Below are 23,909 nucleotides of genomic sequence, written 5' to 3'. Positions count from 1 at the left end.
TTGCTGCTCCCAGGAAGCGGGGGCTTAGGAAATGTGCATACATTAACTTTCTGTATTGACAGCCAAGTCCTTGATTGCTTAAGATCAAGACCTTTCTGACATAGAAGAAACCTCTAGCCAATCCCAGCATGGATCCTGTCCAGCTTCTTTTCTAGCCAGTCAGGAGGGAGGGGGAAGCTGTCAGAATGGTACATGATGTCTTGCATTTTTCTATATGTTATGCCTGTACCTTTCGAAGCAAATTGCTTGTACTTCAGGAAAGGCCCATCTCTCGGTTCCATCTCCATCTCAAGCTTGGTTAGAGGGAATGAGAGAGTGGGCTTCTTTCTTGGTGGCTGCTCCTCGACTCTGGAACGACCTGTCCAGGGAAGCCAGAACAGCCCATTCCCCTTTGGCTTTCTGGTGGCAGACTGCAACCTTCTTATTCAGTCAGACTTTTAAAGCCATTGAAATCCACAAGCATGTGGACAATTTCAACAGAAAGGAAGAAACTATGAAAATAAAGAAAATCTGGCTACCAGTATTAAAAAAAACTCTAAAATGATAACAGTAAATGCAAAAAAACAAAAACAAAAAAAAACCCCTTCAAACACAGGAGAACTCCAGACAAGAAACAATCGGGGACAGTTAATCACCTCTCAACAAAGGATTCCCCAAGGCAGTAATAAGCCACACCAAAAGACTGTCAGGCCATCAAATGCTAACCAAGGTAGTCAATTGAAACATTCAAACCTAGCTCCAACAGACAAGAGTTCTCTGTCCCATCCTGGACTTTCCAGATGTATAAACCCAATTTTCCTAGTTTCCAACAGACCCCACAACCTCTGAGGATGCCTGCCATAGATGAAGGCGAAATGTCAGGAGAGAATTCTTCTAGAACAAGGCCATACAGCCCGAAAAACACAACAACCCAGCAATTCCATTCTTAATCTCAGTCCTTTTTTAAGGGTGTATTATTATTTTTATTTAATATGTAAAATATGTAGTTAATAAAATTATTATATATATAAAAAAGAAAAATGAAAAAACATTATAGAAATAGACTTTGAAGCCAATAAGCTGTCTAGTGGCAGTAACGAGAAGGCCCATATTTTGACAGTATTATCAGGGAAAGGAAATGAAATCGGAAACATAGGTATCAGATATACCTATGAAAAATACTAATAAATCATAGCAATTAAGAGGAAAACCTAATATGGAATTTCCATGCAATAGCATTGTTCTGGAACAGCTGTTCCAGGAGCTCCAGATTTATTTGCTGTGTTTAAATGTTTGTGTGCAATCCCATGCTTGGGATTTTGCAGCAGGGGGTTTCCTGTTATAATTTGCATTTATAGGGTAAGCCACCTGCCAGTTATAGTTAGGTTCCCTGGTCCCGCCCCTTTTTGAGTTTTGGAGGGAACAGGAGCCAGTTCTCACAGAGAAGCCTTTCGCACAGGACACAGAACGAAGTGGCTCCTGTAGAAAAGCTTCGTCTTTTACAGCTTGGCCGGGGTTATACAGCCCTACAGCTTGGCCAGGAGACATACAGCCACAGCTTGGCTGAGGGACTCCAGCCGGCCATCACAGCAACCTGAACTCCTTCTTTTTCCCTGGAGGTCTACAAAGCTCTGTTGAGGCAAGGGTCACTCGCGGAAGCCAGACGCAGTTGGTACCGGGTGCAGGGGCTCCACGTCAACAGAGGCAAGTACAGACTGCCCAGATTAGAAGCTAGGATTTCCCCATCAGTTAATTATAGTTAAGAAGATAGTGCCTGTTTCTTGCGGACAAGTTTGAGAGAACTGATACTTTAAAGCTCTACAATACCTGTTTGTTCCTTAATAAAAGAACTTTGTTGGACTTACTTTAAGCATTCTAAAGACTCTGTTTGGGGGAATCTAAGGGCCTTTATTCTGAGGCAGCCCCGGCGTCCCGTTGGGCACAAAGAATTTATGTCCTGTGTACAGTCTAATGCACAGGCCCAGCGTGCGACAGCACAAGCATTCTTGGCACGTTTTATAAACCCAGTGATAAAAGTTAGTTTTGAACAAATCACAGAATCGTAGAATAATAGAGCTGGAAAGTCACCACATGGCCCATCTGGTTCAACCCCCTGCCATACAGGAAAAGCACAAAGTATCCTGATATATGGATATCCAGCATCTGTTTAAAAGCTTCCAAGGAAGAAGTTCCACCACACTCCGAGGCAGAGTTCCACTGTTGAACAACTCGTATGGTCAGGAAATTCTTCCTAATGTTCAGGTGGAATCTCCTTTCCTATAATTTTGACCCATTACTCTTAGGTCTAGTTTCAAGGGCAGCAGAAATCAAGTCTGCTCCCTTATCCTTGTGACACCCTTTCACATATTTATACATGGCTATCATGTCTCCTCTCAACCATATCTTCTACAGACTAAACATACCCAGTTCTTTACGATGCTCCTCATAGGACATGGTCTTCAGGCCTTTGATCATTTTAGTTGCTCTCCTCTGGACATCTTCCAGTTTGTCAATATCTCTTTTGAACTGTGGTGCCCAGAACTGGACACAGTGCCCTTTTGTTTCCTTCCTATTTTTAGTTATACCATAAGCCTTTGCTGCCTTTTGGAGTTTGGCTCCAGCCTCCCCACCCCCCACCCCCGCCCCCGCCCCCCAATGATGCCAAAATCCATTAATTACATACAGTGGGTTTTAAAATAGTGTCCCTTCTATAACATGGCAAAATATAAGTATGCTTTTGGGAAAAAGTGTTTTAGAAATATTTTCAAGATGAGGATGCTGGATTCCGTGGATGCAGTATCCATGAATATGAGGGGCCAACTGTACTTCATTTCTTACAGCTTTAACTAGAAATGTTTTTGAAAAACATGAATACATGATATAAGATAAAATATAATGCTATAAAAATCCCCATGCTAACTGATCCTGCCAGTGTGTAATTTCCCAGTATGTGGCACACTGTTGTCGGGAACACCTGGATTGTTGCACTGATGCATTAGTTGAGACAAAATAAACACACCTTAAGCCAAGTATCCTCAAACTGCAGCCCTCCAGCTATTTGGGCCTCCATCTTCCAGAATTCTGGACCATTGAGCAAGTTGGCTAGGGCTTCTGGGAGTTGGAGGCCCAAACAGCTGGAGGGTTGCAGTTTGAGGATGCCTGCCTTAAGCAGTTTTAGGTTGTCAGGCTTTGCTATTAGGTGTCATAGCTGCAAGATGACAGGGTAATATAATTGTAAAGTTGAAAGAGGCCCCAAGGATCATACAATCTAACCCCTTGTCATGCAGGAACACACAATCAGAGCACCCCTGACAAGTGGCCATCCGGTCTGCTTAAAAACCTCCAGAGAAAGACACTCCACCACACTTTGAAGCAGCATATTCCATTGAATTCCATTCCATCGGAAGCAACCTGTGTTTTTTAAAAACAATGTTAGGTGTATAGGATTACTACTCTTACTAAATAGCAGGACAGATTAACTCATCTTGTAAAATAGTTTGGATGTGAATCATATGTCATCTTTCTTCCAAGTGTAAAATTATATGGATTAACTTGAAGTGATGTTCACATTTCTCTCTTTCTGATTGATACTCATTATCTTATACAGTACATGGAACAAGAATCCCTCTTATTTTGACAAACTTTTACCCATATTTAATATTTAGCGTCTTAATTTCTTTTCATTTGTTCCCATCTAGAGATTGTGAAGAACCTCTTTCAAGAGAAGGGTATCATCATAGGAGATGATAAAGCTTTTAAGCCTCACTTGACCTTCATGAAACTGTCAAAATCCCCAAAGCTAAGAAAACAGGTACAATCACTTTCATATACTCCAGGAGATATGGAGGGCTGTGACCAAAAAAAAAAAAAAAAAATCTCTGTGGAGGTTTAAATTATTTAATTATTATTATGTAGCATGGCAGTTGAAGTTGCTAAAGTGACGATGATTCAGTTTGTGCACTAGGAAAGAAACACAATTTGCTCAGAAATTCTTAACTTGCTATCTGGGAAATTATGGAATCATAACCCCAGTTGAAATCTAATCCAACTGGAGTGGTATTACATATCTGAAATACATTTATGAAATTATTATTCCCAAAGTTTCATTGTTCATATGGTCTTCTATTAGAAGAATTTTGAGTCAAAGGGGAAGCTTTTTTCACATACCTCTCCTTTTCCTGCAATCATTTATGTGCTTCCCATGCTGTTCAGTTGAAGTATTGAAGTATCTTTCAATTCTCTGGTGCAAACTTTGAGGCATGGGCATTCGGAAATCTGTGGATCCAATATACCATTTATTTAACTTCAATTCCCAGAAATCACAGCCACCTTACCAGCTGTTAGGAATTGTGGGAGTTGAAGTCCAAAACACTTGGAGGGTCAAATTTCCCCATGCCTGTTTTAAATTGTACTGTTTCTTTTGTATAAGGAAATTAAAGGGTAAAGGAATACATATTTCAGTGTTAGAGGATACCTGTTATTTCACTTCTACCACGAGTACAGCAGAAAATGTATGAAACCACACTGTCACTGTAATAAAATCACATATGAGTTTATTTGTATTGCAAGGCTCAGTCTAAATTGTGTGTGACATTGACCATGACAAGAAACATTAACAACAAATTCAATGAAACACAAAACATAATGAGTATTGCTGGAAGGAATCTCTTAGTTTGCAGACTTGATATTGCTTTATATTTATGGTTTACCAGACAAATGTAATTAAATGTTGCTAAGTATCAGGAAGTTACTAATTTCTGAGATGTAAAATAAAGTAGGCAGGGGTGCTGTGACCCAAAAACTCTTTCCAGACTTATTTTTAAAACAGCTTACCATGTTTGTGTCTGAACCACAGCTTCAGATGTATGGATTCCTTCAGGAATTAAGAAGTATTTTCAACAAACAAAACATCTGAACATTTAAATACTTTTAAGGTTAAATAACTGGAAGAACCTTAAAGGAGGATTCACATGAATAAAGACAAATGCCATAACCAACTAGGTCCAAACTCTTTCCTATTACACTGCAACAGGACACACCATACTGTTAAAGTATAGAGGCTGAGGATGGTAGCACCTCTTTATTCATAAACTCCTTTAAATCCAGATGAGGGTCATCAAGATCTAGGGAGAGAAATTTGTCTACTAGAGACTTGCAGTTTTGCAACTGTTTCTCTTTTGAGGAGTGGTCAGGGCGCTGGATGGGCTTTCCATTGCGGAGCAATTCTGACACTTCTATTCCTCGAGCAATCACTTTAGGTGGCATGCCAGCCAAAGCCGCAATATTGGCTGCATGGCTGACAGTGGACACTCCTTCTTTGATCTGATAAAAAAACACAAGCTCATCTCCATCTTGGTGGGTGTCCATTGTGAGATATTGGACAAGAGGAGTATCAGGCAAGAGCTTCAGCTGCACTAAACTGTGGAAATTAGTAGCAACAAAAATATGTGGGCAGTTGGTTGCTTGTTTAATCCAATACCTCAACACTGCAGCCAAGAGAGAGAGGCCATCCATAGTGTTTGTGCCTTTGCCAAATTCATCAATTAACACCAAAGACCTTTCAGTGGCATTGTTCACTGCTTTGGCTACTTGGTTCAGATCTATCATGAAAGTAGACAGACCAAGAGATACTGATTCCCGGCTGTGGATCCTTGTATAGATTCCATCTACTGCACCTATTTCAGCCTCAGCAGCAGGGACATAACTGCCAATCAGAGCCATAAATGTAATAAGTCCCACCTGCTTTAGATATATGCTCTTTCCTGATGAATTGGGCCCAGTGAGGATCTTGATTCGCCCAGTAGTTTCACAGCTCTCCACTGAGTTGGGCACAAATGTCTTTGCACATAGCTCCATCAGGGGGTGCCTTCCATCTTTAATACGGATCATGTGAGAGTGAGAGAAGTGGGGTCGGACATATCCATTCTCCCGAGCCATTACTGCCAGTGACAAGAGCACATCCAAGTGTGCTGTGTATTCAATCACATCATTTAGAACTGCAGATTTTTCCAGAATCTTAGTTTGGAGCTGGTACATGATCAGTGTTTCCTGATCTCTTATTTCACAATGAAGGTCGCCAAGCAACCCATCCAGTTCTTTTGTCCTGGCACTGCGGTAGTGTAGCTTTTCTTCTGACAAGAACATGAAATCCAGACCGTCAATCTCAAAGTCATTCTTATCCACCATGGTGGGCAGGCGTGGGATAGAGAGTAAAAACCCTATTAAGGGAATATAAATAACACTACAGGATGGAATCCTGTTATCCAAGTCCTCTAGTTCTTTCCGGGCCACATCTGTAAGGAAATCTGAAAGCCCCATCAACTTCCGTTTCTTTTCGTCAATAATAGCATCAACATTTGGCCTGACAGTGAAATGGTTTTCTGCAGTGCTGCTTTCAAAATCTACCACTTTGCTGATTAGACTTGCAATGTAATGTAAGTCATCAGTGAAGACCTGCGAAATAGTCTGGAAGAGCTCAATGGTGCTGGGCAGAGATCGGCATGTATCTCTGAGACACACAGCACTGTACACCGTTTTATATAGTGCCTGCCAGTCACTGACCTTTGTGTTAGAAAGAGCCATCCTCCTAAGAATAAGAGGTACATTTTTAATATTTTTGAGACATTCCTGTAGGGTCAAAACTATTTCATGGTTCCGAGCTAACAAGAAGAACTGGATAACATCCAGGCGTTTGTTCAGCTCTGTCAGGTTGCGTGTGGGCCTCATGAACCACAATCTCATTAGCTTTTCTCCCCACCTGCATCTACAGTGGTTCAGAATTCCATATAAACTGAGCCCTTCTTTTTTCCCACTGACTTGTTTATACACAGAAGGATGTATTTCACTTTTAAATATCTGCAACACACAGTAAGTGTCTTGATCCACATTTACAATATCTGTCAATACAAACTTTTTAAAGGCCAGTATGGGGACAGCAATATGACTGTCTTCCAATTCCACTCCAGGCCGTTTCCTGTCAAGGAACTTTAGCAGTCCACCCATTGCTCTTACCACAAGTGGGCTCTCAAAAGGAATAACAGAAGATAAATAGAGAATTTTCTCAGTGGCTGTCATATGAGAGGGGACAAAAGGGAATTGCCTAGACAGGATCCTTTGCTTGCTTACTTCTAAGCCAAAATCCATATTTGGATAGAGGACAACCTCTGGCTTTCTTTCCCTTTGCTTGTCTTCTGTAACAGTTTTTATATTGGTCAAAAAATTGGCTATACTATTATCTTGCTTAGCACTACTTAATATGTATGTTGGAAGTACTTCATCAACCACTTTCTGAAGCAGCTTGAGGTCTTTATTGTCAGGTGACTCAGCCATGAAGTAGATGGAGCAATCTCCAGAATCATAATAAGCAATCCCCAGTTCTCCTCCATACCACAGTACGCACAGGTAGATCTCAGACTGCTCTTGTTCATCTTCTTGTTCAGTAATAGGCAGTGGTTTAGGTTGGCACTGAGTGGCAAAAGTAGTAGTACTCATCTTTCAAAACACAAAATTCTAGAGGATGCTGGGCTGTGTAAAAAGAAGAGTATTTTTGTTAGTGGTTCGGTTTTTTTTCATGTAATCTTTCCCCTCCTCATGTTTGGTATTCCTTCTCTCCAAAGTCATTAAATCACTGTTTCTTACTTGACTTTTACATTCTTCTATGAATGACTCTCTCACTCTGACCAATTGTACTTTTACCACAAGATCAGATTTCTGATTTACTTGTAATGCCCATTGTACAGTACTATAATCACAAAATTAGATTATTATTGCATCTGTTATATATTTTGTGAAAAGCTATGAACTATTAGAAATGGGAGTAGGATCCTGACGATATAAGACAAACTCCAAAATGTACTTCTTGGATTAGACATGTCTAATAAGAAAACAGAAGTACTGTATAATAAGATTGATGCCCATTTTTGTAACATTGATTATACATATTAATTAAGGAGAGCACAGAGATGCTAAATATTGTTATAAAGTAGGATCTAAGATAAACTGAGATGTTTTCTATTATCAATTATTTATTTTATGCTGTTTTAGGAACTGACTTCCAGTTGTTTTTCTGTTTTGCAAAAAGGCCTCTACTGGGATTTAGGGTCTATCTGCATTGGAGAATTAATGCAGTTTGACATCACTTTAACTGGCATGGCTCAGTGGTATAGAAACATGGAATTTGTAGATGATGAGGCATTAGCACTCGTTGGTAGAGAAGGCCTTATGTTGAAGTTGGGGTGGGTATGAGAAAAGGAAGCATACCTTTTAATCACGGTTATAGTTCCAGGAAAACAAATCACCTCTCTGATGCAAGTTCCCGCTGAAGTAACAACTTCTTTTGAAGTGCAGATAACAGCTTTATAAAAGGAGAATTTTATCAGCACCTTGGCAGAGAAACAAACAAAAGAATTACAATTATCTCCAGGCCTATTGTCCCAAGGCTACTCCCATTCCTCACTATTTATGTTTTTAAAAGTGTGTATTAATTGAATTCACACAGTAATAATTCCTGTCTTGATTTTCCTACTTACTAGTAAAAGAAGAAGCACAGTCTTTGAAGGCCCAGAATAAATTAAAAGGGTACATATTATCTCTTGTTTTAACTTGGAGGTGTAGGTGGGTAATTGATCTGATTGAATAACATCTGTTCTTGGTTGTAAAATTTATGGAGGTCAGATGGTAACTTTTATATTTCTTTATATTCATAGTGATTAATCCATCCTTCACCTATACTGTGCTTTCCAGTAATTGCACTATATCTCTCAAGTCTTCCTTATATATTTCCTCTAAGATGCAGTTCACAATGGTTGCAATTTATACAAGAACAGTATAGTGTAATAAATTATACAGGTGGCGTTGTACCAACACTGTTATATTCTTGCAATCGTCTATTGTTCCTTAAAGATCAGCACTTTTATATAATTCAGATTTTTCTTTTAGCACTGTTAAATCTGTTATGTTCGCCATCACAGCTGTAGGCCAGGCCTCTCCACTCATTATTCACAATATCGTAGGAGTCTAACTAGCTGTCCCCTGCCACGCATTGCTGTGGCCCAGCCTGTTGATCTAGAAAATGAAGTTATGAGAAAGTGTTGGTTTCTAATATATGTAATTTCTTTATGCTTCTGGGTAAACAATATTTCTTGCTGTTTCTTTGTCAGTGTTGATATGGAGATTGGCTGGTTTGCCCACCCTGGAACATGCAAGTTATCATTGTCCTTCTTTAAGGGTCCCTTTCAAATCTAGGATACTATATCTCTATCTATCTATCTATCTATCTGTCTGTCTGTCTGTCTGTCTGTCTGTCTGTCTATCTATCTATCTATCTATCTATCTATCATCTATCTATATCTATGACTGGATGGCTCTTTGTCAGGAGGGCTTTGATTACGTTTTCTTGCCCTTGTAAAAGGGAGGTGGACCGGATGGCCTTAAGTATTTTCTGTTGGTCATGGGTGTTCTGTGTGGGAAATTTGCCCCAATTCTGTCATTGGTGGGGTTCAGAATGCTCTGATTGTAGGTGAACTATAAATCCCAGTAACTACAACTCGCAAATGTCAAGGTCTATTTCCCCCAAACTCCATCTGTGCTCATATTTGGGTATATTAAGTATTCATGCCAAGTTTGGTCCAGATCCATCATTGTTTGAGTCCACAGTGCTCTCTGGATGTAGGTGAACTACAACGCCCAAACTCAAGGCCAATGCCCACCAAACTCTTCTAGTGTTTTCAGTTGGTCATGGGAGTCCTGTGTGCCAAGTTTGGTTCAATTCCATCATTGGTGGAGTTCAGAATGCTCTTTGATTATAGATGAACTATAAATCCCAGCAACTACAACTCCCAAATGACAAAATCATAATTTTTGAGTGATGGTCACTCCTTGTGTTGTGAGATGTTTTGTTGCCAAATTTGGTGTGATTTCCTTCATTGGTTCTTTTGTTTTTAAGGTACTCATTATGCACAGAGCATTTATATATATATATAGATTGTACTTCGTTTTCCCATAAATATATGGACTTTCTCCCCTTCTTTTCATACACACACACATACATAATATGTATGAAATATGTAATCTTTTTTTTCATGGCAGGAGTGACTTGAGAAACTGCAAGTCACTTCTGGTGTGAGAAAATTGGCTGTCTGTAAAGACATTGCCCAAGGGTCGCCCGGATGTTTTACCATCCTGTGAGTGGCTTCTCTCATGTCCCTGTATGAGAAGCTGGATCTGACAGATGGGAGCTCACCCCACTCCCCAGATTCAAACCACTTACCTTTTGGTCAGCAGTCCTGCCAGCAGAAAGGTTTAACCCATTGCGCCACTGGGGGCTCCTAATATATACAACTGTGAGTCCATGTGCATGAGAAATGTGACAAAAAACTAAAAATACGAAATGACAATACACACACAGTCAGCCTCCCACATTTGTAGGCTTAAAGGACAGAATATTTCCGAAATAGAGAAAAATGTACCTTTCTGAGAGAAATTTAATATTTTTCCACATGTTTTCTTGTTAAACCCTCTCAGGGCCTTTCGGCACAGCCATATAACCCAGAATATCCAGGCAGAATGACCCACAATATCTGCTTTGAACTGGAATATCTGAATCCACACTGCCATATCTTCCAGTTCAAAGCAGATAATGTGGGATTTTATTCAGCTATGCGGAAGGGGTCACAGTCTTATTTTATTTTTGTCCTGTCTGCAAGGAGGCAGAGAATTAACTAACAAGAGATAGAAACATTAAATGCTTTTTGTTTAACTGAAATCTGTAGTCAGTTTTCCTCATTTCTTGGTGTCGCTGTAAATATATTGATACTGTTTGCTATTTAATCTGGGGAGTGAGCTCCCATCTGTCAGATCCAGCTTCTCATACAGGGACATGAGAGAAGCCACACACAAATGCAGGTTTTAGTAACCCCCAGATTTCACATCTTTCTTTTTAACCTGTCAACCTATTTCTTGGTGGGGAATTTTGTCCTCTCTGCCATTATAAATAAGACGAGACTTGCAAAATCCCTTCACAACCACATCCCTTTCCATTCCCACCCGCACTGTGACAATCGTAGGGTCTCTTCACAAACAGTTTTGCCTTCTCCTTCCTGGGAGATCACAAATCATAGTCTTTCTCTTTCAGCTTCATTTCCCACATAAGTGGAGAACAAGGGTTTCCGAGGCTCTGTGTTAAATTATTTCATCTTCTCCTGTTGCCAAAGAGAAAGAGGGGGGAAAGGAACTGAAGGGGGGGGGGGGAGGGATTGTTAGCGAACAAGATGAAGACTGGAAAGCGTTTCACTCATGCTAGGCCCCACAGACGCCATTGCTGAAGGGTCAAGCGAACTGAGGACACATTTACACAGTGACACAAATCTACTTTTAATATGGTCTAACCAGGCATGGGGGAGTTTGGGGCCTTCAGGTGTTTTGGACTCCAACTCCCACCATTCCTAACAGCCTCAGGCCCTTTCCTTTTCACCCTCAGCCACTTAAGCGGCTGAGGGTGAAAAGGAAAAGGCCTGAGGCTGTTAGGAATGGTGGGAGTTGGAGTCCAAAACACCTGAAGGCCCCAGGCTCACCTATGCCTGAACTAGGCTGTCCCTGGATATTATTACCCTTGAGTTGAAAAAAACAACACAGCTTTGAACTAGGGATAGTTGTTTTGAAACTCAGGGGTTAATATTGCAAATGAATTCTTTCAAGGTTCTCATTTTCAGGGAAAGGGTTACATGCAACAGATTGGTCTTGAGACATGTAGTTCGTGGGATTGAGCACTAGATGTCAGGCATGGTTTAAGAATGAGAGAAAACCGAGCAAAATGGGACCTCACAACCTCTGAGGATGCTTGCCATAGATGCAGGCCAAACATCAGGAGAGAATGCTTCTAGAACATGGCCATATAGCCCGAAAAACCTACAACTACCCAAAATGGGACTTCCTTGTCCATCCATGGGCCCTTCCACACTGCCCCTATATCCCAGAATATCAATCCCACAATATCTGCTTTGAACTGGGTTATTTGAGTCCACACCCAGATAATGTGGGGTTTTCTGCCTTATTATTCTGGGATATAGGGCTGTGTGGAAGGGCCCCATGTTCTGAGAGCTTTATTTGGTCCAGAACTTCTCTCAAAACAAGTATATGATTACTACAGTTGTGTTTACTTAGGAATTTCGTGATTTTGACTGAACTATAAAGTATGTACTACTTACCATTAAACTAGTTTAACTCTGTGTTTTCAAAGGCTTTAATAACTGGATTCACTGGGTTGTTGTGAGTTTTCTGGGCTGTATGGCCGTAGGAGAGAATGCTTCTGGAACATGGCCAAATGCCCAGAAAATTCATAGCAACCCAGTGATTTCGGCCATGAAAGCCTTTGACAATACAGTGACATCTTTGAAGATGAAGAACTTTATATTTCTACCCCGCCTTCATCTCCCCAGGGGGACTCGGGGTGGCTTACATGGGGCCAAGCCCAGGCAACATACAATTAAAAGCAAAACAACAGCAATTTACAAATTAAAAAGACACAAAACAGCATAACAGTAATAAACAAGCATCAAGCAACAGCAGCTTTGCTTTCTGAGCTTTAATGTACACATCTCTACAAGGAGAAACTGTTCCAAAATAGAAGAAAATGCTTCTGGAACATGACCATACAGCCTGGAAAACTCACAGCAACCCACTAATTTAACTTTTATTTCTTTGCTTTTAAAAAAATGTCTCTCCAGTGTTGCTGTATTTTAAAGAGATAAGGTAGCAACTAGAAAGACAGAAGAAGCAAAGCAATTCAACAAATCAGTCCAAACAAAATAAAATAATTGTTGATCTTTCTTTAGTGTGTAAATTCCACGAGTGTGAAACCTGTGAAAGTAGAGAGATGACTATATTTGTTTTTGTCGTGAGTCCCATTGATGTTCATAATGGTTTAGAAAGAATACATATAACAGAACCCTACCATGAGGAGTTCACAATCTAAAATAGAGAAGCAAATAGCAGAGGAAAGTTTTTAAAAAAGGATGTGCAAGTGGAGAATAGGAGAATTTTGGTTGCACCTGCTTTGAGGCCCCTTCTCTGCTGTCAAATAAAATCCAGATTATCTGCTTTGAACAAGATTATATGGCAGTGTAGACTGATATAATCCAATGTGGATTATCTGTTTTGATAATATGGGATATATCGCAGTATAGAAGGAGCCTGAGGGTTTTTCCAGACAGGATCTAATCTCAAGGTTTCTACTTTAAAATGGATTATATGAGTCCGCACTGCCAGATAATCTGGGATAATGTGGATTATCTGATTTGATCATCTGGATTATATGACAGTGTAGAAGGGGCCTATGTGTCTATTTGTCTGAAGAAGGTATTGGCGATACCACCTCAATTTCTTGTAAAAGAAAAACCCTTATGAAATTCGTAGGGGTTGCAACAAGTCAAGAGGCAGCTTGAAGGCGTATACACACATGCACACACACACACAAATCCCACAGATAATTTGCTGGCTAAAGGACAGCGTGAAAAAATAAATGAAAATTGTGTGTGGTAAATATTGTGGAGAATCTACATGTTGTTATGACATAAGACAAAACACTTTTACTCCCTGTCCTTAGGACTGCTGTGTAACTCAGGGCCCTTCCAGATAGGCTCTGTATCCCAGGATCTGACAGGTTTTCTGTTTATCTGCTTTGAAGCGGGCCCTCGGGATTGAAGGTGGTGCTGCTGAACGCCAGATCTGTCAACGGAAAAACGACCTGGATTCAGGACCTAATCCTGGAGGAGCGGGCAGATCTGGCGTGCATTACGGAGACCTGGTTGGATGAAGCTGGAGGTGTAAATCTGACCCAGCTTTGCCCTCCAGGTTTCTCCGTACAGCACCAACCGAGATCCGGAGGACGGGGAGGCGGGGTCGCAGTGGTCTATAGAGATTCCATCCATCTGACCAGGAGCCCCATCCCGCAGACCACAAATTTTGAATGCGTCCACCTGAGGGTGGGTGACCGGGACAGAATAGGGATTCTGTTAGTGTACCGTCCACCTCGCTGCACTACAGTCTCCCTACCTGAGCTAGCGGGGGTGGTCTCGAGCCTGGCGTTGGAGTCCCAACGGCTTCTTGTGCTGGGGGACTTCAACATCCATGCCGAGGCGACCCTCACAGGAGCGGCTCAGGACTTCATGTCCGCCATGGCAACCATGGGGCTGTCCCAACGAATAACTGGCCCCACCCACTGTGCTGGACATACATTGGACTTGGTTTTCTGCCAGGGATGGGAGCAAGGTGGCGGTGTGGAGGAGTTGTCCATCTCTCCGTTGCCGTGGACTGACCACTTCCTGATCAGATTTAGACTCACTGCGCCCCCTAACCTCCGCAAAGGTGGAGGACCCATTAAGATGGTCCGCCCCAGGAGGCTTATGGATCCGAATGGATTCCTGACGGCTCTTGGGGACTTTCCCGCCACCTCAGCAGGTGACCATGTCGAGGCCTTGGTCGCTCTCTGGAATGGGGAGATGGCCAGGGCAATTGACATGATCGCTCCGGAACGTCCCCTCTCAAGTAACCGAGCTAAACCATCTCCTTGGTTCACTGAGGAGTTGGCAGCGATGAAGCGAAGGAAGAGGGAACTAGAGAGCGTGTGGCGCTCGGACCCAAGCGAGCCAAATCGAGCACGGTTTGTGTCCTTTTTAAGGGCATATGCCGCGGCAATAAAAGCCGCAAAGAAAACTTTCTTTGCAGCCACTATTGCGTCTGCAAAAAACCGTCCGGCGGAGCTGTTTCGGATTGTCAGAGGTCTTTTGACTCCCACTACCTCAGGTGGGAGCCCTGACAATTCGGCCACGCGCTGTGAAGCATTTGCTCGGTTCTTTGCAGACAAAGTCGCTTTGATCCGTTCTGGGCTGGACGCCGCATTAAATGCAGTCTCTGTGGATGTGACACGAGCGCCTGCTTGTCCTATTTTGATGGATTCTTTTCAGTTTGTGAAGCCCGAGGATGTGGACAAGATACTTGGAGGAATGAGGCCCACCACGTCCATCCTAGACCCCTGCCCATCCTGGCTTCTGAGGGAGGCCAGAGGGGGATTGGCTGAGTGGGTAACGGTGGTGGTTAATGCCTCCCTTCGGGAAGGCAAGATTCCAGCGAGCCTAAAACAGGCTATTATAAAGCCGCTGTTGAAGAAACCATCACTGGACCCCACCAAATTTGACAACTTTCGGCCTGTTTCCAATCTTCCCTTTTTGGGCAAAGTCATGGAAAGCGTGGTGGCCTCACAACTCCAGGTATTCTTGAGAGACACGGATTATCTGGATCCGGCACAGTCTGGTTTCAGACCGGGACATGGTACCGAGACGGTCTTGGTCGCCTTAGTGGATGATCTGCGCCGGGAGCTAGACAGGGGGAGTGTGTCCCTGTTGGTGCTCCTGGACCTCTCAGCGGCCTTCGATACCGTCGACCACGGTATCCTTCTGGGGCGCCTTGCGGGAATGGGTCTTGGGGGCACTGCTTTGCAGTGGCTCCAGTCATTCCTGGAGGGTCGGACCCAGAAGGTGTTATTGGGGGACTCCTGTTCAACTCCACAGCCTTTGACCTGCGGGGTTCCTCAGGGTTCTATCCTGTCCCCCATGCTGTTTAATATCTACATGAAGCCGCTGGGTGAGATCATCCGGAGTTTCGGGGTGCGGTGTCATCTGTACGCAGATGATGTCCAGCTCTGTCACTCCTTTCCACCTGCTACTAAGGAGGCTGTCGAAGTCCTGAACCGGTGCCTGGCCGCTGTAATGGTCTGGATGAGGGCGAACAAACTGAAATTAAATCCAGACAAGACAGAGGTACTCCTGGTCAGTCGCAAGGCCGAGCAGGGTATAGGGTTACAGCCTGTGCTGGATGGGGTCGCACTCCCCTTGAAGGCGCAGGTTCGCAGCTTGGGTGTGACCCTGGACTCATTGTTGAGCCTGGACCCCCAGGTTTCAGCAGTGACCAGGGGAGCATTTGCACAGCTCCGGCTTGTGCGCCAGCTGCGCCCGTACCTTGGGAAGTCTGACTTGGCCACGGTGGTACATGCTCTGGTCACATCCCGTCTTGACTACTGCAACGCTCTCTACGTGGGGCTGCCCTTAAAGACGGCCCGGAAGCTTCAGCTAGTCCAGTGCGCGGCAGCCATGTTGTTAACAGGAGCAGGACGCAGGGAGCATACAACGCCCTTGTTGTTCCAGCTCCACTGGCTGCCGATTTGCTACCGGGCCCAATTTAAGGTGCTGGTGTTATCCTACAAAGCCCTAAACGGTTCCGGCCCAAAATACCTTGCGGACCGCATCTCGGCCTACGAGCCCACGAGGACCTTGAGATCATCCGGGGAGGCCCTTCTCTCGATCCCGCCTGCCTCACAGGCACGTCTGGCGGGAACGAGAGAGCGGGCCTTCTCGGTGGTGGCCCCCCGGCTGTGGAACTCCCTCCCTGCTGACGTCAGACAGGCCCCCTCCCTCATGGCCTTTCGTAAGGGCCTGAAGACTTGGCTCTTTGAGCAGGCTTTCAACTAAGTGCTATGTTACTGGTAATGACAACCGGAATGAATTATGACTACGAGATTGACGATGATTCCATAATATGACGAAGCGGATTTTTAGTGTAATTTGATGTTATGTATTAGTGATGTTAGTTGTTGTTCTGATTTCTTTGTAAAGTGTCTTTTGTACTGTACACCGCCGCGAGTCGCCCTAGGGCTGAGAGCGGCGGTTAATAAATGCAAGAAATAAATAAATAAATAAATAAATAAATTATATCAGTCTACATTTGCATATTATCCAGTTCAAAGCAGATAATCTGGATTTTATAAGAATAGGTGAGAATTTCTTTGATTTATGCCATTGAAATGCAATTGTTATATCTCTGCAGCTGAATTCTAATACAGATGTGTTGGTAACTATCAAAAAACCCCATTGTATTAGTATTTTGGGGAATCACCAAGGATTTTAAAAGTTTGAAAAATCTGCTCTCTAATATACTGTGCATGCTAATTTTGCTTTTCCTCTATGTATTTTTCTTTGATATGTAAAGGGAGTGAAAAAAATTGATCCACATTTGTTTGAGAATTTCAAGAATCATCATTTTGGAGATGAACCCATGACGCGTCTAGATCTTTGCTCCATGTTGAAAAAAAAGCAATCTAATGGCTACTACTACTGTGAATCCTCTATCATAGTAGGTAAGAATATATGAGCTTTTCTTAGCGTGCTTGAAATGGACAGGTTGTTTTTCTTATATATTTTTCATCTTCTGTTTTAATATCTAAAGCTTATGTGCATGTTTGTTTGTTTTTTGCCAGTCTCTTTCAGAGGTCTGCACATGAATGCAAGTTACAAATGCAGCCATAAAAATAGAAGGCTGTTTACGGCTTTGAAGCTTTTTCTCATGACAGTTTCTTTTCTAAACTGATGGACTTTTTGTGTAGGTGAATTAAGTGGCAAGCAATGAGTACTGCCTGAATGCATAATTACTGCAGCTGCAAATGTGGAAGACTAATAAATTAAAGCTTTAATTGCACATTAAAGTTGCAATTCTCTGATGGATTAATACAAGAGGCTAAAACTAAAAGGCATCATTGCATTCAGGACCTGCTTATAAGGCCTCCCTATTGTGCCAAATTTGATGGAAAAACAGCACATTTAAAAATGACTGTTTTTCCTATTTGAACTGAAAACCAGCTAGCAATTTCCTTTTCAAGATGAAATCACTTCAGTTTTCTAGTAAGTTAAAGGCACATAAATTATGCTGTGTCACTCTTTCATTCTGGAGGACTAGCCATTACCACAATTTATGGAGAATGCAAAAGGTGGATGGTTTCATATTATGTTTTTGTTGTGTGGCCACTCTGCCCCTTCCACTGAATTTTATTGGTATCCAGACACTTTTATCTTCCTTTTTAACTGCTGTGTGTTTTCTGAAGACTTTTCCGGTCTTTTCCCCCTTACAATATCTATTAAAGAAGGAAAATGGAATAATGTCCAGCACGTTACATCATTAAATGTTTGCAGATTTGTTGTAAACCACCCTGAGTCCCTACGGGAAGATAGGGTGGGATATAAATAAAGTTGTTATTATTATTATTATTATTATTATTATTATTATTATTATTATTTGAAACACAACAAGATGAGTCCACAGCAGATACTCTGCTGGCTGTTGAATTAGATCACACGTCGGACACTTCTCAAGTGATGAAGTGATGTGTGATGTATTGGTGAACAATGCATGCAGATCCCAGTAAGGTGGCCTTCTGCAGCTGGCAAATGGTAATTTTGTCAGCGCCGATTGTGTTTAAGTGCAGGCCAAGGTCTTTAGGCACTGCACCCAGTTTGCCGATCACCACTGGGACCACCTTTACTGGCTTGTGCCAGAGTCTTTGCAGTTCGATCTTTAAATCCTCATATGGTGTCACTTTTTCCAGTTGTTTCTCTGCAATCCTGCTGTCACCTGGGATTGCGACATCGACGATCCATACTTTGTTTTTTAACACGATTGTGAGGTCAGGAGTATTATGCTCCAAAACTCTGTCTGTCTGAATCTGAATTATTATTATTATTATTATTATTATTATTATTATTATTATTTTGCATAGTGTCTTTTGAGTGCTAGTTCACAGTGCTGGAACTCCCTCTGTCATGGTAACAATTTCTGCAAGTGTGTGTGTGTGTGTGTGTGTGTGTGTGTAAGCAACAGCTGCCTTGAGCACTGTAAATATATAACTAATGTTTCAAAACAGTGTGAAGAAAAATAATAATAAAATATGGTATATGCAGATTTATATTCACAACAATTACTGAAATGTTATATAAGCTTATATGTTATATAAGCATTTGTGTTAAAATCCTAGTCTCTATTATGAACTTCTCTTGCCAACAAAAAACAAAAATGTTGGCTCAGGCTATTGAGTGGAGCAGTTTCTCTTTCTAATTCAGAAAAAGGGGGACTTAAAGATATGGTTGAGAGCAGGATTACAGCCATTGGATGAATCCACTTTGACCACTTGCAACAATCTAGAAAATGGGATTTAAACATATGGTGGTGAAGGGGGGGGGGTGCATTAATTCTGATGAAATTTAAGCACACCAGAGTTTCTTGGTATTGTACTCATTCATATTTCATAGAATATACATATCAAGATAAGTTCTGTAAATACAAACTGTGCAGAACTGATCATACATACTAATGTATAAGTTGGCCTCATGTGTAAATCGAGTGCAGGTTTTGGGGCCAAAAACATGGATAAGTCAATTCCGCAAATAAGGAAATGTATTGATCCTACCTCAGGGGATAGCTTGGCTGCCACCATTTCACTACCCAGGCATTCAGAAAGGCTAGAAAGGGGTAGATGGTTGCTTCTTTTAGGTCCTCCTGGGATGGACTAAGCTCTTGACACTCTACTTGGAAAAGGAGATGGTTCCTTTTTAAGAGGTAAGGTACAGTACTCACACTGATTCATGGATGATGTTACCTAAGTTTTTTCGGTTGATTTTTGACTAAAACATTTAGCGTTATACATCAGTATTTTCATTATATATGGGTTTTCTCAATGGTGGTCAGAAAGTAACATGGGACTCAGGATTCGTGACATATTGGTGTGTGTCCAGCAACCAATGAGCATCATCTGAGCATACTTCCCCATGTCATAAAGTCTGTCAGAAATTACATGGTACAGTCCAGTCAATCCCTTCTGCCCTTTCTTCCACAAGCACAGTAAGCCATCTCCTGTAAATGGTCTTGTAATGTTTAAATTTGAAGGATATTGTGTTTTGCAAGTAGCAATAACAAACATGGTTTAACAGTATAGATTTCCCAGGAGTGCTATAGTTCAGTTGTTGTAGTCTTTTTTAAAAAAAAGTATATATATCTATATTTGAAAATATATGTCAACCAATCACATAATACTGACTATCTCATATTACAAACTTGAAGTTTAAGCTTCGAACAACATATGTGCTAGTCAAGCTTTCTTTTTTCTTTTTTTTTACTGGAAAACTTAAAAAGCTGTTATATCATTTCTATAGAAATCAGGTTGTTGCTTTTTCTTTTCTTTTTTTTTTTTACAGTTGACAGCAAATGTTAGGAGCTGATCTGAACAGAACAATTAAAAATGTTTACCTGCCTGCATCAGATTTTGAAAAGCTTCAGTGACTACTTCGGCCTTAAATAACTCTGATAATAAATAGCTTTTGCTGTTGACAGCAGCAGTGGTCACCAGGTGTTGTTGTTGTTAGCAACTTTATAACTGAATAGTTGTGTTCAGAATACTAACAGTACTGTCTTATATAGTAAGACAGTACTGTTAGTATTCACTAAGTATTTATAAGAGGGTTTAACTAATTCCTTGGGTATAACTTGAAAAAGCAAACTATTTTGAAAACATGTACTCGAGATCTAAAGATCGTCCCAGTGATGTCCCAAAAGGCAGGTGCTGGCAGTACTATTAAATATATGAACCACAATTGTTCAGAGCATATAATTAAATAAAAACAGAATTCTGTTATAAATACTAAGGAAAGGAGGGAGAGAGAAAGGAGTGTGGCAGCACCTTTAAGAATCAGCAGTTTTTATGTCCAAATGAGCTTTCTTGGATATAAACATGTTAGCTGCTTTGAGTTTCGGTGGAGAGTAGGGTGGGATAAAAAATAAAGCAAATACACAAGCACACACAGTTTTCCAGGTGCATTACTAAATAATATAAAGTCTTTAGTCTGCTATTAGTCTCATATAAAGGAGACCTATTTAATCAATTCTTGAATAGTGATGTAACATGTAGGAAAATAATGAGCATAGCTAGAAGAAGTGTGGGTAGAAGAAAGTGCTCTATGAGAGAGAAAACAGAATGAAGAAGCATTTCCCTTAAAATCTACAAATGTACAAACATTAAAACAGAATTAAATATTGGTAGTAATAATTCAGTTAAAATCCATAAAAACATATTCAAAACTAAATACCACAACAGCCCCTGACTTAATCTTTAAAACATTCTTCTTTCAAGGTCATAGCCAGCACTTTGAATTGTGCCCTGAACCAAACTGGCAGCTAGTAGAGCTACTGGAGTGAGGTTATCTGCTTCCTACAGCTAGACCCAGTTAGCCACCTGGCTGTAGCGCTATGGACCAGCTGAAGTTTCTGAGCATTCTTCAAAAGCAGTCACACATACAGCATGTCACAGTAATCCAGACAGAATGTAACTAGGGCATGTACCACTGTGACAAGAACTGGCTTTTCAAGGAATGAGTGCAGTTGGCACACAACTTTTAATTGTTCAAAGGCCCTCCTGACCACCACTGATAGCTTGGCCTCCAGGTTCAGAGCAAAGTCCAGGAGGACCCCAAACTGTGAACCTGTGTCTTCAGGGGGAGTGTAAGCCCATCCAGTTTAAATCTGGAACCCTATTCCCTCATCTGTCTTCTGACTGACCAGGAGAACCTCTGTCTTGTCAGGATTAAGTTTCAACTTATTTGCCCTCATCCAGTCCGTTACTGATAACAGGCACTGATTTAAGGTCAGGACGGCTTCCTTGGCTTTAGTTGGGAAGGAGTAATAGAGTTGGGTGTCATCTGCATAGAGGTGATACCACACTCCAAAACTTCGGATGACCTCTCCCAGTGGTTTTATGTATATGTTAAACAGCATGGGGAACAAAATGGAACCCTGGGGAACCCCACAGGACAATAGCCAGGGGTTCAAACAAGAGTCTCCCAGTATCACCTTCTGGGCATGGCCTTTCAGGAAGAAACGGAGCCACTGTAAAACAGTGTCTTCTAGTCCCATCCCAGTGAATTGAAAGCCATTGAGAGGTCCAGGAGAACCCACATGAACACACTTCTGTCTAGCTTTCTGTGTAGGTCATCTACCAAGGTGACTAAAGATGTCTCTGTTCTATAGCCAGACTTGAAACCAGATTGAAATGGATCTAGATCACTGGTTCTTGACCTGTGGGTCCTCAGGTGTTTTGGCCTGCAATTCCCAGAAATCCCAGCCAGTTTACCAGCTGCTAGGATTTCTGGAAGTTGAAGGCCAAAACATCTGGGCACCCACAGGTTGAGAAGTACTGATCTAGATAATCTGTTTCATTCAGAAATCCCTGGAGTTGGGAGGCCACCACATGCTCCAAAACCTTGCTCAAAAAAAGGAGGTTGGACAATGGCCAATACTTGTCCATTATCGAGGGGGGTCAGGGATGGTTCTTTTTTAATATGAGTCTCATAACTGCCTCCTTTAGGCAAGTTGGAATTCTGCCTAGTTCCAAGGAGCATTGAACACCACCTTTACTCACTCTGCCAGTCCCCCTCTGGCCTGCCAGTTCCCCTCTGGCCTGTTTGATCAGCCAAGAAGGGCAAGGATCTAGAATACATGTGGTAGCTCTCACCTCTCCAAAGATACTGCCCACATCCTCAGGCTGAGAAATTGAAAGATATCCATCAACACTGGACACCAACAGAATCCTTATTCTGTCACACTACCTACTTTAGGTAAATACACTTGAACTCTGCTGACTGTGGGATGGGGAACCTGGTCGGGGGATGGAACCACCATAGACCACTACAACTCCACTTCCCTGGCCCCCAGGTCTTGCCTGCTGCTATACAGAGAATGCTGGTGGGCAGAGCTGAGAGAGATTTATGCCTCCCTGCCCCCAAATATCATTCAGACAGGTCTCTGTGATACAAATCGGGTCAGCATGCTCATCCAGCAGTTGTTTTTTCATTTATTGACCTGGCATTCAACAGCAGTATTTTCAACCTAGGGGACATATGTTCTGTATTTCAAAAAGTAGGGGTGATAGGGGAGAATTTGTGCTATTTTTTGAATCATTAGGTCAAATATACCCAGAAACAGGTCTAACATTTGAGGCACCAACATATGTTGTCCAGTGTAATCCTTCTCCCTGCAAAGAGAAATTGAACTAGTAGCTTTCTTCCCGATATTCACTTTTTGAAAAAAAAAGAAAAGAAAACTTGCAAGGAGTTGGAGGGGACCAGTCAAAAACATGATGCGCACTCCTACACTCTTTGGTAATACTGTCCACCTGTTAACACCTTGTTCTGCTGCATTATAAACAAGACCCATGTCTCTGATTTTGTTAAAATGAAGGAAGAAACTTGCCATTTCAATAAAGAGACTTTTAAAAAATGTCTCGGCGATTTTAATGGCAACAGTAAGAGTCCTGATGAGGCCTGATAGTGTGTGGGTGGTGGAAGGTCTCAGCTCAGTACTGAAAATGAAATAATTATGGAAGTATGAAAGGTAGAAGAAGTGTTGTGATTTCCACCTGTTTGAAGGAAAATATTTCAAGGTCAGATCACTTAATGTGTCTTCAGATTCACCCCTTTATAAATGTGTCTGTAAAAGCCAGAGCTGCAGAGAAAAAGCCTGAAAGTTTAAAATGGAAGAGGTTGTTCTAGCATTTTAAGATCTCATTAAATTCTCATTAAGCTGCCCAGTACTTTTCAACAGAACAGCACACTGTGCCCTTCCAAATAGATCTCTTTGTCCTCATTTACTTTGCTAAGTAAACACAGGTATTGTTCATGATTATTTTTTAAAAACCAAAAATGCATCTTTAGTATATTTATAATAAATTGACCATGAGATTAAAAGCAGATCTGAAAAGCTAGAGAGATACAATGTAAAGATTAAAACATTTTTACAGATTCCATTACTGTTTTTACTCTCTAAGAATTCTCATTGTGGCATTAGATTGAAGTTAGAAAGACAGAGGTGGAGAATATTTGGGAAAAGATTGTAGTACATCTACCTGCTGTCTGCTTGTTGTCTTGCTATAAAATAGTTCCTTGTGGACTTGAATGTGAAAGATTATGGCAACCAGACTGATTGATAGCTCAGTTCTTGTGGGTTTTTTTCGGGCTATATGGCCATGTTCTAGAGGCATTTCTCCTGACGTTTCGCCTGCATCTATG

General features: G+C 41.6%; 2 protein-coding genes across 8 annotated transcripts in view; one reads left to right on the top strand and one right to left on the bottom strand.

The window, feature by feature from the left end:
- The window catches only part of AKAP7 (A-kinase anchoring protein 7), a 118,184-nt gene that overhangs the window by 48,168 nt on the left and 46,107 nt on the right, over window positions 1-23,909 (top strand). For 5 of the 6 annotated variants that reach the window (XR_009629914.2, XM_060753369.2, XM_060753371.2 and 2 more), the window contains exons 6-7: window positions 3,678-3,790; window positions 17,017-17,164. Coding sequence is in view for 5 of the 6 variants with exons in the window: in XM_060753369.2 (XP_060609352.2) it covers window positions 3,678-3,790; window positions 17,017-17,164 (261 nt within the window). In the remaining variant the exon portion in view is untranslated. Of the gene's footprint in view, window positions 1-3,677; window positions 3,791-17,016; window positions 17,165-20,048; window positions 20,213-23,909 lie in introns of those variants that run through there. The other variant, XM_060753372.2, reaches the window with a different exon arrangement.
- On the bottom strand, window positions 4,972-7,488 carry MSH5 (mutS homolog 5). Of its 2 annotated transcripts, XM_060755065.2 has the most exons (2): window positions 5,304-7,488; window positions 4,972-5,213 (listed from the first exon to the last, which is right to left on the bottom strand). In XM_060755065.2, exons 1-2 carry the CDS (start codon window positions 7,468-7,470, stop codon window positions 5,026-5,028), a joined length of 2,355 nt encoding a protein of 784 aa, XP_060611048.2. In that variant the 5' UTR covers window positions 7,471-7,488; the 3' UTR covers window positions 4,972-5,025. The 2 variants fall into 2 exon arrangements, with proteins under 2 accessions (XP_060611048.2, XP_060611047.2); XM_060755064.2 differs by having other exon boundaries at window positions 4,972-7,488.

The sequence above is a fragment of the Anolis sagrei genome, chromosome 1, assembly GCF_037176765.1.
Source record: "Anolis sagrei isolate rAnoSag1 chromosome 1, rAnoSag1.mat, whole genome shotgun sequence".
Classification (NCBI taxonomy): domain Eukaryota; kingdom Metazoa; phylum Chordata; class Lepidosauria; order Squamata; family Dactyloidae; genus Anolis; species Anolis sagrei.
The sequence above is the reverse complement of the archived record's forward strand: the minus strand, read 5'-3'. Positions and strand labels throughout refer to the sequence as shown.

Coding starts and splice junctions, on each gene's coding strand:
- MSH5 (XM_060755064.2), bottom strand. CDS start 7,470: ATGAGTACTACTACTTTTGCCACTCAGTGCCAACCTAAACCACTGCCT.